Source organism: Caretta caretta, chromosome 11, assembly GCF_965140235.1.
Source record: "Caretta caretta isolate rCarCar2 chromosome 11, rCarCar1.hap1, whole genome shotgun sequence".
Taxonomy (NCBI): Eukaryota; Metazoa; Chordata; order Testudines; family Cheloniidae; genus Caretta; species Caretta caretta.
Window position 1 is genome coordinate 60,265,216 of NC_134216.1, and position 19,628 is coordinate 60,284,843.

The window sequence follows — 19,628 nt, forward strand, 5'->3', positions numbered from 1 at the left end:
ACTGAAAAAAACAAAAATTCCATCATGTGGCATCATATTGACATCCACATAGGTAATCAGCAGAGTTGGAATCTTTAAATCCACTGCCCAGACCTCTGCCACTAGAGCTAAGAGGGTAACTGATAGCAGTAGTAGTTTGTCATCCTCTGTGAGGGCTGGTTCTACAGAAGAAGGGACACTTTGCCAGTGGATATCACAGATATTTGCTGACAGCAGAGGAATTGTGAGACTCAGGAAGCTTGAGTTCCATTCCAGGCTCTGGAGGGGACTGTTCATTAGTGAGCACAGACACATATGCCCATTCCGCGCAAGCTTCTGCCTCAATTACGGTGACCAGATAGCAAGTGTGAAAAATTGGGGCCCTTTTTTGTGTGTGTGGGTGTATATTAGACAAAGCGTCTAATATCGAGACCGTCCCAATAATATTGGGACATCCGGTCACGCTAGCCTCAACCCATCGATTCTGTCCCTGTTCCAGTCCTGTCTCTTTCCCACCCTTGGCTCTCAGTTCCAGTCCTGTTCCCCTCACCTAATCAATTCCTGTCTCCACTCCTCAGGCTTCTCATCCCAGTCACTTCTCTTTGCTCAGTTAATTAGTTCCCTCCCTCCCCCCCCCCGTCTTTTCATTCACTCTGTCTCTATCCCCCACCCTAGCCCACCTGTAGCCTCTCCCCCAGCCACTTTCACTATCCCCATGGGTTTCCAATCCCAATCTCCCTCCTCGGTCTCCTCGTCCAGCCTCAGCGTCCTCTGCTGACTCCTTGTCCCACTCTCTCAATCCTCTCCCCACATCTGGCTCCTCATCTAATCTTTCTCCCCTCACTCGCTGGTTCCTTCCCCCTGCCCCACAGGTTCTCAGTCCCAGACTCCTTCTCCTTCTAGTCCCAGTCTGCCCCTAGGCTCCTCACCTGATCTCAACTACAGTTTTTCAAAGGCTACATTGGGCATATTTTCACAAGAATTGCAAAAGGCACATCCCTGACACAAATGCCACCTTTCTGTCAAATTTGAAGTAACCATTCCAAAGCAACAGGCTCTAGAGACTCTCAAAGAACATTTTTCACTAGCCTCATTCTCTGAAACAGCTCAACTGTTTTGGCCGAAATTATAATGAATAAATAAATAAACAATCCAGCCAGAGGCAGAAATCCAGAGAGCAAACTTTCAGCCCAAATGGTTAGTTAGTGAAAGTTATAAGCAATGAAAATAGTCTCTTATAATGGAAAGTGGTGACCAATCTTCATAGGTAGCGCTATCAGGCCATGCTTCCTTTTTGAAAGATGCACCTTCATCCAGTCGGAATCAAGTGTGTCATTCTAAGTATATGCTTTGAGTACTGCAGATACCTTAGCTTCAATGAAGGACAAGATAGTTGTTTTATCCAAGGAAATCTCTTGGGAAAGTCATTATCTCAGTGAGACAGAGGCACTCTGGTGTAAACTGAAAAGATACTCAGAGCTCTGTAGAGCTACAGATTATGAATCTGCTAAACCATTGCATTACTTGGAATTTCTATTGCTGTAACTTAATAGAGTTTAAATAAATGAAGTTACACGGGCATAAAACTGGTATAACACATTGGAAAATCCCATCTCTAATTTTAAAAAAATATTCCTTTTAGATTTAAAGTGACCATCAATGTCTATTAGAAAAATTCTAATCACAAACACAAAGACTTTTGATATCAGAGGTTAGGTAAATATAGACCCCTCTTACTTCATTAATTGATGTTTATAAAGCACTTGGGAGAGCCATGGATGAAAACTGCTATAGAAGGACAAAGCCGGAAATTAATCACAAGGTTTGGATCTGAATTCAGATACAGATTCTGATCCAAATCTGAATTTTCCCAACGTATTTTGTGTCCTGAAGTATGGAACCACATCTGGATCTAGGACCAAAATTATCCCAAGTTTGGGAAGATTTGCATCTGCTGTTCCAGTGCAGACTTGTGTCTATTACCATTCTGCCCTGGAATGGTCCACTTCTGCCTGTTCAGGAAAGCTGATCTTCTGTTTGAAGGCTTATTTGATTTGTATTGCTGTTTGTATACTGTAAAGCTCTTTGAGCACATGTTGCATGAAAGGCACTATATAAAATGAAGGTGAAAGTAGAAGGGCTGTAGCCAGCTGTAAATCTTTCTACATGGCAGCAGGGGGCACTTCTACAAGATTGATGCTGAAGTGCAGTTGACACAATATACTGGTTTCAGGACGAACTGGATTATCCAGAGTGCATGTCCCATTAGTACAAGCAGAAAATGTTTTTATCAAATGGTTACTCCCTTCCCTCTTGTTCCTCCTGAAAGTTCAAGGCAAATTAGGTAGTTTAGCAAGCAAGTTAAAGAAACAGAAACTTGCACCTGTATGAAAGATAAAGAAGTTAAGGATTCGCGCGCACACACACAAAGCAGACAGATCACAAAGCAGGGAAAATGTCATCTCAGTTTTGATCGAAAGATTGGATTCTCAGCCTGGGCTCATGAACAGATCTGGGAGGCACACAACTCTTCTCTGTTTTATAGCTAGTTGGGAGGTTGATCCTGAAACCTTTTTCTGTTGTAATACAGGATCACTGTATGGAAAAGGTTGAGAACCAGAGATGTAGAGTCATCAGAGTCCTGCACAGACACAAGTATGGGGGTAATGAGCGTTACACTAAATGACCCAGGTTTTGGTCTCTTTCAGCTCTAGCAATTCTGTGTCTCTATTAACACCAGAGTTACAAATAATGGAGGTTTGGGGGTTGCTGGGAAGAAAAAATAAAGCAGCTGTTGGAAGGATAATGTCATTCCTTCAGCTAGGGGTGATTATTGCACGGCAGCACATCCTTGAAATCTGAGCCTGGCCCTTTGAATATCTCTGCTCTTTCACACTCCCTTGCTGGTTTAAGGAACTTAATTTCCTTTTGCTGCCATAGCGACAGACAAACAACCTCTGATCACAATAAAAAGGATGGTTGTGTTTCACAAATCCCTAGATGTACCAAAGCAACCAGAACAGAAGGAACAACAAGTGCACAGAACAGGCAGGAGAAAAGTAACTTGACTCCACTTAGAACTGTGAAGGAGACTGAGGACTCCGGAAACCCAGAGAGGTTTTTCTGCTATTCGGAGCTGCGCATTAAGGAAGAGCTGATCTATAAATTACCATATTTCATAACAAAGATCTTGTTTACAAAGCTCTCTTGCAGACTACTCTGATAATAAGTTTACAGTTTTAGAGGCAAGATGAAAGATCACTAAGGAAAAATGCCCAGTCTCTCCCTATTAAGCCGTGGCACTGGACAGGTGGTCAAAAAAAACCAGGAGAAATTGGAGGTGCACTTTGAACCAGAGGTGAGTCCTGGTTACAAAAGTGCAGCAAACAAACCATTATGGATTGTATGGTAATTTTCTGTTCTGTGATTTTAACTAATATTGAAATAACTGTTATGGAGACAGAATTTTTTTCAGTGATGTCTTATTTGTTGTTGAAATTAAAATGCCTTAGTAACCTAAGAAGTATGCATGCCTGTTGTAATTCAAACTGGAGAATCTTGAACCAGAATGCTTGGCAAGCAAGTTAAAGAAATAGAAACTTGCACCTAGAGGTCCAGAGGAAAGAACCTAAATATAAAGAAATAGATTCTTCAGGGGATATCCTTATTGTTTGGTTTTGTTTTTTGTTGAATATTAGACCAATCGGTTACTAGGCATACACATCAGTTCTGGGATCTGCATGGAGTTGTTCTGAATCAGAATCACAGAGCTAAAGTTTACTGTGCTGCTTTTAAATAATATTTTGTTTAGCTTATAGAAATTGCACAGTCCAAAGCAATTTTACAGCAGTTAAAATTATAGATTCACTTAGCTAAAAGTATATACTTAAGAGTTATAGTTAAAACAGTGAATTCTTATCACCGATCTTATGCCATAAAGCATTTTATGTAATGGCGCTTAGATTTCAGAATTACCTTAGTGTAACCAACTGCAAATCAGATATATTTTTTTTTAAGGAGTGTGGGTCAATCTAATCTAATCTCAGTTACACTGGGATAATTCCACTGAAAGCAGTTGAGTTACTCAAGGTTTGCACCAGTGTAATGGAAATCAAAATCTGTCCCAAATTCTCATCTCATTTACAACAGCACAGTTCCATTTACATCAGTAGATTTGGACCAGAGTGTAGGAGGGGAGAATTGGCCTTGTTTGTATGTTAAGTCATCTTACTATCATGGAGTAGCTGGGGCCTGCCATTTAAATTCTCGACAGTACACACCATGGGAACTATTATTATTATTATTAGTGAGAGTAATTATCATCATATCATGAAATTTTATGTAGTTGACAAGCAAACAATGGTTCTGTAGCTTTAAGTCAAGAAGAGCATGTGAATGCATCTATTAATAGAACAATTTGGAAACTTCTGACTAATTTGAGATTGTCTAATGAATCTCACCCACCAGGTCAGTGTTTTTGCTAGGGAGACTGTTACATGGCTATGTTCCATGTCTTTCTTCATGGTCTATGACCACTAATACATCAGAGCCCACTCTAAGTACCTCATTCAAAGAAATACCAAGTCTGTCTACCTTACTTACCTATGCTATTTCTAAGACACCCATCACAGTAGTATTTGAGTGCAGTGGACAGTATCTCAGGGTAAAAAGAGTAGGGTCTGAAGATTCAAAGTAGATTATCATGCTCTTTATTATAAAATGTTCTGCATTGCCATCCAGCACACTGTAAAGACTCAAAAAGTATTTGAGACAGAGCCCATCCTTGAAGAAAGCCTTGTCAGACCACCTTACAGTTACTGTGCACAGTACTACTCTGCTTTACAAACTGATCAATAAAGGCTTCTAAGAGGAACAGAAGATTGAAGAGAGATTTTAAAAAAGAGGAAGCTGTTTGGGGTAGGAACAAGGTCTTCAGATCTGTTCACAGAGCATCCAACACAGTGGGGCCTTGATCCTGATTTGGGCCTCTGATGTTAGGCAATATTAATAATTATTATTATTTCTATTATGACAGCAATAATAGGCCCGATCAGAGCCCCATTGTGCTAGACATTAAGAATGCTAGACACACAAAATGCTAAAACAGTCTATGCCACAAAGAAATTATGTTATTATTTTAATGATAATACAGAAAGAGAAGGCATTAAGAACATAAATAGACAATGAATTGCTATCGTTTTTAATTATTAAAGAAATCTGGTAAGTTAGTTTTTACATTTGAAAACCATTAATTTACTACTGGAAAAAAACTGTTTTGGCATAACGAACTGCCCTCTCATACTAATGGATTTGGAGGTATGATTTAGTAAAATTAACATAGTTCACAATATGGTTTTAATTCAGACCCTCATTTTGGAGAGTCTTTAAAAAATTGGATGGTATGTTATATTAAGGATCAATGTGAACACTGACTTTAGAATTTAAGATTATCAACTAACACCCATCACTTTTCTTAGCACAATAAGTACTCTGATATAAATTTCACTATTTAAGGTATGTAAACACACTAAGAAAAACTTTTTGTGCTGAATCATAGAAGTTAGAGATGAAAAAGTCATAGTAGTTCATCCAGCCCAAGCTCCTTGTCAATACAGGATAGTCCCTTATAGTACATTTGATAGTGTTTGTGTCTAATCTGGTATGAAATATCTGAAGCAATGGATTACCATTGCTTGAGCCCATTCTACAGCCCAATAGATCTGTTGGTCATAAGAACATAGGAAAGGCCATACTGGGTCAGACTAAAGGTCCACCTAGCCCAGTACCCTGTCTTCCGACAGTGGCCAGTGCCAGGTGCCCCCGAGGGAATAAACAAAACAGGTAATAATCAAGATCCATCCCCTGCCGCCCATTCCCAGCTTTTGGCAAACAGAGGTTAGGGACACCATTCCTGCCCATCCTGGCTAATAGCCAGTGATGGACCTATCCTTCATGAATATATCTAGTTCTTTTTTGTTATAATCTGTTATAGTCTTGGCCTTCACAACATCCTCTGGCAAGAAGTTCCACAGGTTGCTTGTGCGTTGAGTGAAGAAATACTTCCTTTTGTTTGTTTTAAACCTGCTGCCTATTACTTTCATTTGGTGACCCCTAGTTCTTGTGTTATGAGAAGGAGTAAATAATACTTCCCTATTTATTTTCTCCATGATTTTATAGACCTCTATTATATCCCTTCTTAGTTGTCTCTTTTCCAAGCTGAAAAGTCCCAATCTTATTAAACTCTCTTCATACGGAAGCTGTTCCATACCCCTAATAATTTTTGTTCCCTTTTCTGAACCTTTTCCAATTCCAGTATATCTTTTTTGAGATGGGATAGCCACATCTACACAAAGTATTAAAGATGTGGGCATACCATGGATTTATATAGAGGCAATATTATATTTCCTGTCTTATTATCTATTCCTTTCTTAATGATTCCCAACATTCTATTAGGTTTTTTGACTGCCGCTGCACATTGGGTGGATGTTTTCAGAGAACTATCCAAGATCACTCTCTTGACTGGTAAAAGCTAATTTAGACCCCATCATTTCATATGTATAGTTGGGATAATGTTTTCCAACGTGCATTACTTTGCATTTATTGCCATTGAATTTCATCTGCCATTTTGTTGCCCAGTCACCCAGTTTTAAGAGATCCCTTTATAGCTCGTCGCAGTCTGCTTTGGAATTAATTATCTCAGTAGTTTTGTATCATCTGCAAATTTTGCCACCTCACTGTTTACCCCTTCTTCCAGATCATTTATGAATATGTTGAATAGTACTGGTCCCAGTACAGACCCCTGGGGGACACCACTATTTACCTCTCTCCATTCTGAAAACTGACCATTTATTCCTACCCTTTGTTCCCTATCTTTTAACCAGTTACCAATCCACGAGAGGACTTTTCCTCTTATCCCATGACAGCTTACTTTGCTTAAAAGCCTTTGGTGAGGGACCTTGTCAAAGGGTTTCTGAAAATCTGAGTACACTATATCTACTGGATCCCCCTTGTCCACATGTTTGTGGACCCCTCAAAGAATTCTAGTAGATTGGTGAGGCATGATTTCCCTTTACAAAAACCATGTCGACTCTTCCCCAACAAGTTATGTTCACCTGTGTGTTTGACAATTCTGTTCTTTACCATAGTTTCAACCAGTTTGCCCGGTACTGAACTCAGGCTTACTGGCCTGTAATTGCTGGGGTCTCCTCTAGAGGAGCCCTTTTAAAAAATTGGTGTCACATTAACTATTCTCCAGTCATTTGGTACAAAAACTGATTTAAATGATAGGTTACAGATCACAGTTAGCAGTTCTGCAATTTCACATTTGAATTATTTCAGGACTCTTGGGTGAATACCATCTGGTCCTGGTGACTTATTGTTTAATTTATCAATTTGTTCCAAAACCTCCTCTAATGACACCTCAATCTGGGACAAAAAGAAAAGGAGTACTTGTGGCACCTTAGAGACTAACCAATTTATTTGAGCATACGCTTTCGTGAGCTACAGCTCACTTCATCGGATGCATACTGTGGAAAGTGTAGAAGATCTTTTTATACACACAAAGCATATACACATGCTTTTAAAAAGATCTTCTACACTTTCCACAGTATGCATCCGAGGAAGTGAGCTGTAGCTCATGAAAGCGTATGCTCAAATAAATTGGTTAGTCTCTAAGGTGCCACAATTACTCCTTTTCTTTTTGCGAATACAGACTAACACGGCTGTTACTCTGAAACCTGTCAATCTGGGACAGTTTCTCAGATCTGTCACCTAAAGATTTGTCCTAAGATAAGTGTCATAAAATGTTCCCACACATTTCTAAATGGAAATTTCTATTAACTTTTCATCTACAAAAGACTGGGCTTTGGTCCTCAAATCCTCATACAGGCAATGAGAAGTCAATGAAAGTGCTCACTAATGTCAGTGATAGTCCTGCCCCTGTAAAGCCTTGCCTATGGTTGCAGCGGTGTCTAGAGCATGTGTAGCTACACACGGCAGGGAAAGGCTTCAGCAGCAGGGTGATAGCAGGACACTATGCTGCTAAAAATAACGTGTAGATGTGGGAGGCACTGCTTGGGCATGTAGAGAGCTGTGTAGGGTATATGTCCTGGGGGGTTCAGGCATATAGGGCACTCTATTTTACTCTACCTGTCTAAGCTATGACTCACTGTCTGCACTGCTATTTATATCCAAACTAGCTGGACGTGCAGTGTTTATATGTTACACACCGCTGTAAGTGTATAGGTATCTTAAGAATAGAGTAAAGCCTTAGTAAACAATTCAGTGTTCACATTGGGTCAAATCCTAAATTCACTTAGTAAGGCCAGAGTGGTGTAAGCATATAAGCAAAGAATAATTTCCTGTGTATCTGGTAAGCCACATACTCTCAACCCCAGGCTGAGAAAGATTATTTCCCCCCCACCACCAAAGTCTATCCTATCTTTTGATTTTTTCCATGCTAGGATTATCTGAACTGGAAGTCTCATGAAGGTTATTGCCATGTCAGCAGATTCCTGAATGAGAGGCAGTTTATGAAGGGCTGCTGGGGTTTGTATCTTCCTAAAACCTACAGCACAAAAACTGGTGCGCTGGTTCTCTACTCTGAAGATTTAGCACAGCCATCATGGAAACAAAGAGGAGGGAGGAGTGGCCAGCAAGGCCTCAGACACAGAAGGAATAAGCTACAGATTGAACTGCACACGCTCCAAGATTTGACAAGAGCCATTTTGGCATATGGAGGCAGACAGGTAAGAGCACACAGGATGGTTCTTTCGCTACCAGAATTGAGACTACATGAGATCCCTTAAAATGCTAATCCTGCTTTTCTAGATTAACACCTTGGGATTCCAGGAGTCCTGATAATGTATTTTTTTACTGAAGAAAGCAAGCTCCTAATAGGATAAAACTGGATTCTGTATTCAAGCAAACACACAAGCAACATCTTGTTCTTCTCCTCTTCCCTTTAAGCACTCTCTGGTATATTTACATATGGGTTTCAATTTTACATGCTCCAGTTTTAGGGGCTTAAAAGGGGTTTAAGTGATCACTAGGCCTTGTGTGGGCCCTCTATACAGGGTGAATCTCACCCTTCTGTAACTCAGTACAGAAGGCAGCGGTAGCCCTTTCCCTACAGCCAACTTGGGGTGAAATCCTGGCTCCATTAAAGTCCACTGGAGTTTTGCCATTGGACTTCAATGGAGACAGGATTTCACTCCTGGGGTTGGTCCCAAACAGCCTTGGTGAGGGTCAAGTCTCCCCTGTTTACATAAAAGTGGGAAAATTTTCATGCTAAAATGACATTTTTCATCCTTGACCTCAAAAAGGAAGTGTTGCTCATCTGTCAGCCAACCATTCTCATGCCACATGATCATAATCACATAAACTCTTATGTTTCGCAAGCTATGGTATACATCTCAAACAATTACATTATATTATTTTATACTCTACTTGTGAACATCACTAAGCTCCACCCATACCAATGACATGATTCTTTCTATGTTGTAGTAACTAAAACCCTACTTCAAAGGGGAAGACATGGAGTGAGAGTTTTAAGAAGACAAAGACATAGTATCTAACCACAACAAAACACATGATGGTGCGAGGTACTATATAGTTATTACTGCCACTTGTCTGGGAAGACTTGCACAACTTTATCTTGGCTCCACTGCTTATGAAGTAATGAGCTCATCCCAGATTTGTAGCAATTTTTTTTACAATATCCCTCATCACCACATATTCCATATATATATATATTATATACACACAATGATCTGTATATGGAGAGATGTCTGTGTATGACAGTAAGTCCTCAAATTTAATTCACATCTGATGTACTACTTTGCTGATGACACAGCTTCCTAGTAAGTGAAAGTGAATATAAAACATCAGGGATCTTCACCCAACATCATGTAGTCTCATACTCACTGTCAAATACATATATATCATCTAATCATCATTATAAGAAGAGTCAGAGCTGACTAAATGTTTTAAGAGACAAGCCCATGCAGTGGTTGTCTCTGTCATATATTCTGCTATAAAGATCAGTGCCAGAGACTGAAAGTTTCATACATGGGGTTAGATTGTGTCCGTGGGCACCCAACGCATGGATAGTGAAGGCAAAAAGAGCCTGTCCTCCACAGCTGTGCCCCGGCTCAGGGAGCGTCACTATCCTGGTCAGTGCACTGGCATGAGACATGAACTATGACTCTATTACATGGTTGCCCACTTTATACATGCTGGGCCAGATCCTCAGCTGTGCCAGAGCAGCATCTGGTAGCTGTGAGGGTTCTATGAAAATATGACTTTGTGCCACCTTTGTGGTTCCCTGATCCTGGGGTCACCAGAGGACTGCTCAGCCCCAGCATAACTTAATGCAGGTTGGGGCTCCTGCAAGTTGCACTTGGCTGCCTATGGCCCCAAGGGGCCATTCTAACAGCTAAAAACTGCTGGAGTGAAGGGGCACTCTAGCCATGGCCTCTTTTCCCTGCCCATTCCCATTAAACCCTAGTCTGGCTCTATACCATTAGGGCCTTCCCCTCTAGTGAGAATCCTCAGGAGGCCTATTAAACTGGCTTTTTAGCCCCTTTCTGCTACTGGGTGCAAACGGGCCAGGGTGGGGCCAGGGCTCTGGTCCACAGTGTCTTGATAGTTCACGATTCGTTTAATAAAGTGCAAGCAAGCTGCAGAAGTGCATGTTTAGGGAGAGAGGAATGATGTGTTGGTGGAGGCTTGTTGAATAGATTTTGGAAGGGTGCCCTGAGTGTCAGGGATGGTGGGGAGGAAGAAGAAGAGACAGCACCTTGCAGAGCCAGTTCTATACATTCTGACTACCATCAGTAATAACAGCACAGAATCCAGCCTTCACAACAGCTAGCACAAAGTTAGGCCTGATGTTAAGAAGTGTTGAGTGCTCACTTCTCCCTCGAAAGTCAATGGGAGCTGCAGGTATTCAGCACTTCTGAAAAATCAGGCTCTGATTAGTAAATATTTCCTGCAAAACAGCATCAGAAGGCAGCATTTAATCCTTAGTTGGGAAATGAAATACTTAAGAGAACTGCTTCTCCAGGAAGACTATGTCTCTGCATTTCCCTAGCCAGTGTGTCAGACCCAGTCTCCTCAAGTTCTTCTTCTGATCCTTTTTATCCCTGATTTTCAGTCTACCCACAGATGTATTTAGTTTTGTTTTACAATAACTTGTACGTTTTAATAACATGAACTTAGTGCTAATGGAAAGGTGGCAACTGGACAGCACTGAAAAACGTCATTCTCTGTAAAAAGAAAAGGAGTACTTGTGGCATCTTAGAGACTAACAAATTTATTTGAGCATAAAAGCTTTCGTGGGCTACAGCCCACTTCATCGGCTGCATAGAATGGAACATATAGTAAGAAGATACATATATATACATACAGAGAAGGTGGAAGTTGCCATACAAACTGTAAGAGGCTAATTAATTAAGATGAGCTATTATCAAAAGGAGAAAAAAACTTTTGTAGTGATAATCAAGATGGCCCATTTAAACAGTTGACAAGAAGGTGCAAGGATACTTAACATGTGGAAATAGATTCAATATTTGTAATGACCCATCCACTTCCAGTCTCTATTCAAACCCAAGTTAATGGTATCTAGTTTGCATATTAATTCAAGCTCAGCAGTTTCTCGTTGGAGTCTGTTTTTGAAACTTTTCTGTTGCAAAATTGCCACCCTTAAGTCTTTTACTGAGTGGCCAGAGAGGTTGAAGTGTTCTCCTACCAGTTTTTGAATGTTATGATTCCTGATGTCAGATTTGTGTCCATTTATTCTTTTGTGTAGAGACTGTCTGGTTTGGCCAATGTACATGGCAGAGGGGCATTGCTGGCACATGATGGCATATATCACATTGGTAGATGTGCAGGTGAACGAGCCCCCTGATGGCATGGCTAATGTGATTAGGTCCTTTGATGGTGTCACTTGAATAAATATGTTCTGTGGTGACCTAGAATCCTACTTTTGACATCTCCGACTCAAAGAATATTTCCAACATACCTCTGAACAACATACTAACCCACAGAATCCTTCCTACCAACACTACAAAAAGAAGGATTCTGCGTGGACTCCTCATGAAGGTCGAAACAACAGACTGCACTTCTACATAGATTGCTTCAATCGACGTGCACTGGCTGAAATTGTGGAAAAGCAGCATCACTTGCCCCATAACCTCAGCCGTGCTGAACACAACACCATCAACAGCTTCAGGAACAACTCGGACATCATAATCAAAAAGGCTGACAAAGGAAGTGCTGTTGTCATCATGAATACATTGGAATATGAACAAGAGGCTGCTAGGCGGCTCTCTAACTCCAGATTCTACAGGCCATTATCCTCTGATCCCACTGAGGATTACCAAAAGAAACTACACCATCTCCTCAAGAAACTCCCTGAAAAAGAACAGGAACATATCTGTGCAGACACATGCCTAGAACCCCAACCAGGGGTATTCTATTTGCTACCCAAGATCTATAAACCTGGAAATTCTGGATGCCCCATCATCTCAGGCATTGGCACCCTGACAGCAGGATTGTCTAGCTATGTAGACTCTCTCCTCAGGCCCTACGCTACCAGCACTCCCAGCTATCTTCGAGACACCGCTGACTTTCTGAGGAAACTACAATCCTTTGATGATCTTCCAGAAAACACCATCCTGGCCACTATGGATGTAGAAGCCCTCTACGCCAATATTCCACAAAAAGTTGGACTATAAGTCATCAGGAACAGTATCCCCGATAATGTCATAGCAAACCTGGTGGCTGACCTTTGTGACTTTGTCCTCACCCACAACTATTTCACATTTGTGGACAATATATACCTTCAAGTCAGCGTCACTGCTATGGGTACCCGCATGGCCCCACAGTACACCAACATTTTTATGGCTGACTTAGAACAATGCTTCCTTAGCTCTCGTCCCCTAATGCCCCTGCTCTACTTGCGCTACATTGATGACGTGGTCATCATCTGGACCCATGGAAAAGAAGCCCTTGAGGAATTCCACCATGATTTCAACAATTTCCATCCCACCATCAACCTCAGCCTAGACCAATCCACACAAGCGGTCCATTTCCTGGACACTACTATGCTAATAAGCAATGGTCACATAAACACTACCCTGTACCGGAAACCTACTGACCGCTATACTTACCTACATGCCTCCAGCTTCCATCCAGGACACACCACATGATCCATTGTCTACAGCCAAGCTAAGATACAACTGCATTTGCTCCAATCCCTCAGACAGAGACAAACATCTACAAGATCTCTATCAAGCGTTCTTACAACTACAATATTCACCTGCTGAAGTGAAAAAACAGATTGACAGAGCCAGAAGAGTACCCAGAAGTCACCTACTACAGGACAGGCCCAATAAAGAAAATAACAGAACGCCACTAGCTGTCACCTTCAGCCCCCAACTAAAACCTCTCCAGCGCATCATCAAAGATTTACAACCTATCCTGAAAAATGATCCCTCACTCTCACAGATCTTGGGAGACAGACCAGTCCTCGCTTATAGACAGCCCCCCAATCTGAAGCAAATACTCTCCAGCAACCACACGCCACACAACAAAAACACTAACCCAGGAACCTATCCTTGCAACAAAGCCCGATGCCAACTCTGTCCACATACTTATTCAAGTGACACCATCATAGGACCTAATCACATTAGCCACACCATCAGGGGGCTCATTCACCTGCACATCTACCAATGTGATATATGCCATCATGTGCCAGCAATGCCCCTCTGCCATGTACATTGGCCAAACCGGACAGTCTCTACGCAAAAGAATAAATGGACACAGGAATAAAAAGAATAAATGACATCAGGAATCATAACATTCAAAAACTGGTAGGAGAACACGTCAGCCTCTCTGGCCACTCAGTAAAAGACTTAAGGGTGGCAATTTTGCAACAGAAAAGCTTCAAAAACAGACTCCAACAAGAAACTGCTGAGCTTGAATTAATATGCAAACTAGATACCATTAACTTGGGTTTGAATAGAGACTGGGAGTGGCTGGGTCATTACACATATTGAATCTATTTCCCCATGTTAAGTTTCCTCACACCTTCTTGTCAACTGTCTAAATGGGCCATCTTGATTATCACTACAAAAGTTTTTTTCTCCTGCTGATAATAGCTCATCTTAATTAATTAGCCTCTTACAGTTTGTATGGCAACTTCCACCTTCTCTGCATGTATATATATGTATCTTCTTACTATATGTTCCATTCTATGCAGCCGACAAAGTGGGCTGTGTAGCCCACGAAAGCTTATGCTCTAATAAATTTGTTAGTCTCTAAGGTGCCACAAGTACTCCTGTGCTTTTTGCGGCTGCTCTGAAACCTGCCATTTTAAAATGAGTGTGTATAGGCCATGCATGAGGGGCCAGAGCCTTGTCTACAGCCTTTCTGTGCCTACAGCCTACCCTCACCGTTGATTATTGTTTGTATTAGGTAGCACCTAGAAGCCCCAACCAAAATCAGAGCCAGCCCTGCCAGGCACTGTACAAACACAGACTGAGACAGTCTCTTCCCCCAAAAGCTTACAGTCTAAACAGTCAAGACAGAGAGAAAGGAAGTGTCTTTGTCATTTTATACAGATGAGGAACAGATGGCCCAGAAAGGCCAAGTGGCTTGCCCAAGGTCACACAGGGAGTCAGTGGCAGAGCTGGGCATTAAACCCAGCCCTCCTGAGTCCCAATTCAGTCCCTTAAGCACAAATCCAATCTTTCCCTCCACTTTATAGCCAGAGTCACGCCAGCAGCTCAGGAGGAAGCAGGAGGGAACTCACAGAAGTTCTAGTATCATTTGTGGCAATCCAGGTGCCTCTATCCCCAACAAACACCAACTCAGGAATTCTCCCAAAATTCTGGGGAACCCATGGCCACTGGCTTTGTAGACCCCAACAAGCACCTCATGGCAGTTGTGGTGAGGATAGTCATGAACAGGAAAGATCACTGCCACTAACCTTCCAGCCAAGAGATTTTCATGGTTAGAACAGCTAGAAACTTCTCTGTTGCAAAATTAAATCTGCAATTATTAGCCTTGCCATTTAAAGGATCTCCTGCTCCTGCTCCCCATCCTCTTCCACAAAAAACGTCAACGCCGGGGCTTGCAGGCTAGCTCTGGAGAGAGTAGTGTTTAGTGTTCACTCTTATTCCAAGCTTGAACTCTCTGCTGTGTCTGTCAACAATTATGCAAATGATCTACTGTACACTAGGAACTGGACCAAGAACACTAATTCATTTCACACCCATATCTGAATAGACATCAGTTAGTAGCAACTTTCAGTCACTATCTTTCTGACCCAAATTCGAACCAGCAACCTACATGTGGGGAGATCCAGATCCCATTTACCAATATCATGACTACCATCCAGTCCCTATTACATTCTATTTTAAATCTATAGCTACCATAAATATACTACAAATGTGTGCAGCCATTCCAATGTTAATGTAATTGTAATGTACAAATAGAGAAAAAAGTGAAGACTCCAAATTATTAATCACATTTTGCAAAAAATGTTTAGTTGCTTCAATAGTTGCCTCATGGACATCTAGAGGGTTGGTTTTTTTTGTTTGTTTTTTTTTGACAAATCTTGCTTTATTAATTATCTGAATTGCAGTAGCATTTAGAAACTGTATTCCCATTGTAAAGGAATTGTATAAACACACGATAAAAAGATAGTCTCTGACCCCGCAAAGACTGTATGCTCTTATAATCTCGTTTTATATAACATGTATTTATGAAATTATTTTCATTATATGCAACACATACACACATAGTCTCTAAAAAGCCAAATGCCAAAGCTTAATAACTTAAGTAAGTAAAACTTTAGGAGACACCTCAAATACTTCAGCTCTACTGCAGTAGCAAAGTGTAAATAGTAAGAACAATTATTTAAACAATTTGTCTGATTAAAATATTAAAATGATCTCAGAAAAAAGAATTCTGTACAAAATACGTTCAGAACCCTGGAAATAATCCCAAGTAATGACCCTCCCAATCCCAAATTTACAGTTAAAATATTAATCCAACTTCTCTGTTTATGATATGAGAATTTAACTTTAGATATAAGAGTGCATACTGATGACCCCAATTAAATATTTGGAAAAGTCCCAGGAAATTCAACCATGCATATTCATAAATGAACATTTTGCACACTCCTAATTATGGGACTTTTTTTTTTTTAAATTACTTCAGTAGCAGCATTTATGTCAGAAGAGCAGCCCTATCTTAGCTCCATCACATCAGAGTGAAGATATCCTTTAGGGATCAAAAGCGAGCTCTTTAAAAAAGACAGCCTTCAATACATCTTCTGAACCAGCATCTGAACTAATGAGGAAGACCTCAGTCCAATCAAGGTAGCTCTTGCCTAATGCATCCAGCATTTTGGAATAGATTAAGCTGGTTGTAATGGTTTGTGATATAGCTTTCCCTTTAAAACCCCTGGGATACCATTAATAAATATTGGCCGTCCCATAAGGAATCCACACTTCTGGAGTCAAGGCAAAACATCTTAAATGAAATCGCTGCCTACTGTGTCATCATGATCTACATCAGTGAAACCAGGCAGGACAGTCAAAGATTAAAAGAAGAGAAAATGAATACTGCTGTGACCAGACACATGAAATCCTATGCTGACTGCCGCAAACAATTAGAATTGAGCAGGGATATTTTCAGGCATTTGCAAATCATGTGGTCACAGGAGGTCCGAGGAAATGAGGTTCGGATCAGCCCATCATGCTATCCTCAGCCATAACAACGCACTATTATTGAAACAGAGTTATGGGCCATCCTAGTAGGGAAAATTGCTCATTTTCGTAACCACCCTTGAGACAGATTTAATTTTTTTCTGTTGTAAATTAAGGAGCCAGCCAGTATCTTGTGGTTAATGCTTTGCTCTATAAAAGGGAGACCTGGGTAAAAGCTTTCTGTCACCAAACCAGCAGGAGATAGGAACAGCAGGCAGGCCACATGTTCAGTTTCTTTGAGGAAGGGGGCAGCTCATGTCAGTCTGCTACAACCCTTCTGGATAATGTAGGTGTGGTGATGAAGGAGACAGCACTGTTGGACTCCAAAGGAAGGCCCATCCCGCCCTCTTTATTCAGAAGGTAGATCACTAAAAAAGTAGAGTTTGGAAGCAGCGTTTGTGGGTGATGGGTCCTCAGAGCTCTAGGACCACATGGAGAATTCCTGTGCAAACTGAATTAGGCAGAGCAGGGATTTAAACCTGGATCTCCCACATCCCAGGTGAGTGCCCTCAAGCATCACGTTACTGGCTATTCGGGGGTCTCCCAACTCACATGTTTTCACACAAAGTTTTGGTTTTGATGAACTGGCATTTTCCAACAAAAAACATTTAAGCAAGACATTCTCAACCAGCACTAACTATAACTAGGGCCCTACCAAATTCACGGCCATGAAAACCGGGTCAGAGACCGTGAAATCTGGTCTCCCTCCCTGTGAAATCTGGTCTTTTGTGTGCTTTTACCCTGTACTATACAGATTTCATGGGGGAGACGAGCGTATCTCAAATTGGGGGTCCTGACCCAAAAGGGAATTACAGGGGGGCCACAAGGTTATTTTGGGGATTGTAGTATTGCCACCCTCACTTCTGCGCTGCCTTCAGAGCTGGGTGGCCAGAGAGTGGCAATACCGTGCCATGCCACCCTTACTTCTACATTGCTGCCTGCAGAGCTGGGTGGCTGGAGAGTGGTGGCTACTGCGCATACCATACCAGGCCATCCTTACTTCTGCGCTGCTGCTGGCAGCGGTTCTGCCTTCAGAGCTGGGGTCCTGGCCAGCAGCTGCCGCTCTCAGTAGCAGTACAGAAGTAAGAGTAGCAGTAGCGCAACTTCCCCTACAATAATCTTGTGACCCCCCCATAACACACAACTCCTTTTTGGGTCAGGACCCCTACAGTTACAACACTGTGAAATTTCCAAATGCTACAAGTGAGGTTCTAGCCTGCAAATGTGTGTGGTTTATTTACTCTGGAGGAAGAGCTGTGCAGAGGAGCAGTTTCCAAAGGGGAGTGTTAGACTTGTTTTTCTCTCTCTTTAATTGGAAACTTTTCCTGTGTTCAGTAACAGCTAAGGTTCACATTTTCAACAATTCATACACGCAGGTGCCTCAGTTTCCTGATGCCCAACACAGGACCTGATTTCAACTGGAGTTGTGGGTGAAAGTCAGACTTTAAGTGTATCAAGAAGGGCCTTCAATCTGAGACACTCAAAATGAGTGGACACTTGAAAATTTATGCTTAAATATTTTATTAAGCAAGGCAACTGGGCGCTGCATGAGTCTTCAGTACAAAACAGGTCCTATTTGGAAAAAACTCTGGGTAGAAGAAATTTACTGAAGCCAGAAATGCCTACCCAAGTAGTCGATGAGAAAAGTGTAAACGGGCACCTCAGAGCAGAGTGATTACATACAGTAACTGGCTGTGGCACCAAAGAAAATGGACGAGTCTCAACATGCCTGCTGCTATTATGTGAAGCATGGTGGCAATTTTCATTAACAGGGCACTCTGTACATGCTAATAATTCAGCTCAATGGAATCTAAGTCCATTAGAAACTGAAGCTAACTGGCAAATTTTGCTATAGTACTATTAGATGTCAATTCTTCTGAATTAGAACCCAACCCTGCCTCCCTGAAGTTAATGGGAGTTTTAACATAACCTTTAAATGGGAGCAGGATCAAGGTTCTAGTTGTCTCTCCCCTTTCTAGGTTCCTGCCACAGTTTTACAGTCTTCCATGTCTGACAGACTGGTTCCTTGCAATTTAGGATTGTCAGGGGACACAAAGCTCTGGGGAGCTCACATGCAAACTTGTCATACCTCAACCCTCCAACACACAAAAATATTTTATGTCTGTGGTGATGCTTTAGAGGAAGCTGAAGATTCCTGTATCCCATAGTTACATTACATCTGCCACACCCGTGAATAGCAGCAGCCTATTGTATTTTAATTCCTCCAAGTATCATCCTATATCCTGCGCTCTTAATGCTCTTAATTATGCAGCTGTGGGCCCCTTCAGTCATTTCCCTCTCATGCTGCCCTTCCCCTCTCACCCCGCTCCCAACATTGCACTTGCCCTTTGTGGAGTTATTATAATTTCTGTATTTACTTGCTTATTTTACTTTCCATTTCTTTCTTCCAATAGCAACAACGGTTTTCTTATAAAACCCAAATATTGTATCTTCCCAATGGCTTAACGGGAAAGATACGTATCTGGGTATTTTTAATTTGCCCACCCTAGTGGCACCTGAATGGTAGATTTGTTAAAGCTTTAAAATAAGATTAGAAAACAGTGATTTAGATTACCTTAATGTAGATGATAAATCCATTAAATAATTATATTCTAAAATATATAAACGTGCGTGGAATCCAGCTTTATTTAAGTCAATGGGAGTCTTGCCGTTGACTTCAACGGGGCCAGGATTTCATCCTTAATGTTACTGAGATTAATACGTACAGTAGAACCTCAGAGTTACGAAAGGTCAGGAATGGTGGTTGTTCCTAACTCTGAAATGTTTGTAACTCTGAACAAAACGTTATGGTGGTTCTTTCAAAAGTTTAGAGCTGAACATTGACTTAATACAGCTTTGAAACTTTATTAT

General features: G+C 41.3%; 1 protein-coding gene across 10 annotated transcripts in view; it reads left to right on the forward strand.

Moving 5' to 3' along the window:
- The first annotated feature begins 2,952 nt into the window (after nt 1-2,952).
- KIAA2012 (KIAA2012 ortholog) overlaps nt 2,953-19,628 on the forward strand; it is a 106,960-nt gene continuing 90,284 nt past the window's right edge. For all 10 annotated transcript variants that reach the window (XM_048869097.2, XM_048869102.2, XM_048869099.2 and 7 more), the window contains exons 1-2: nt 2,953-3,337; nt 8,442-8,726. In XM_048869097.2, coding sequence (XP_048725054.1) covers nt 3,251-3,337; nt 8,442-8,726 — 372 coding nt within the window. In that variant the 5' untranslated portion in view covers nt 2,953-3,250. The remainder of the gene's footprint in view (nt 3,338-8,441; nt 8,727-19,628) is intronic.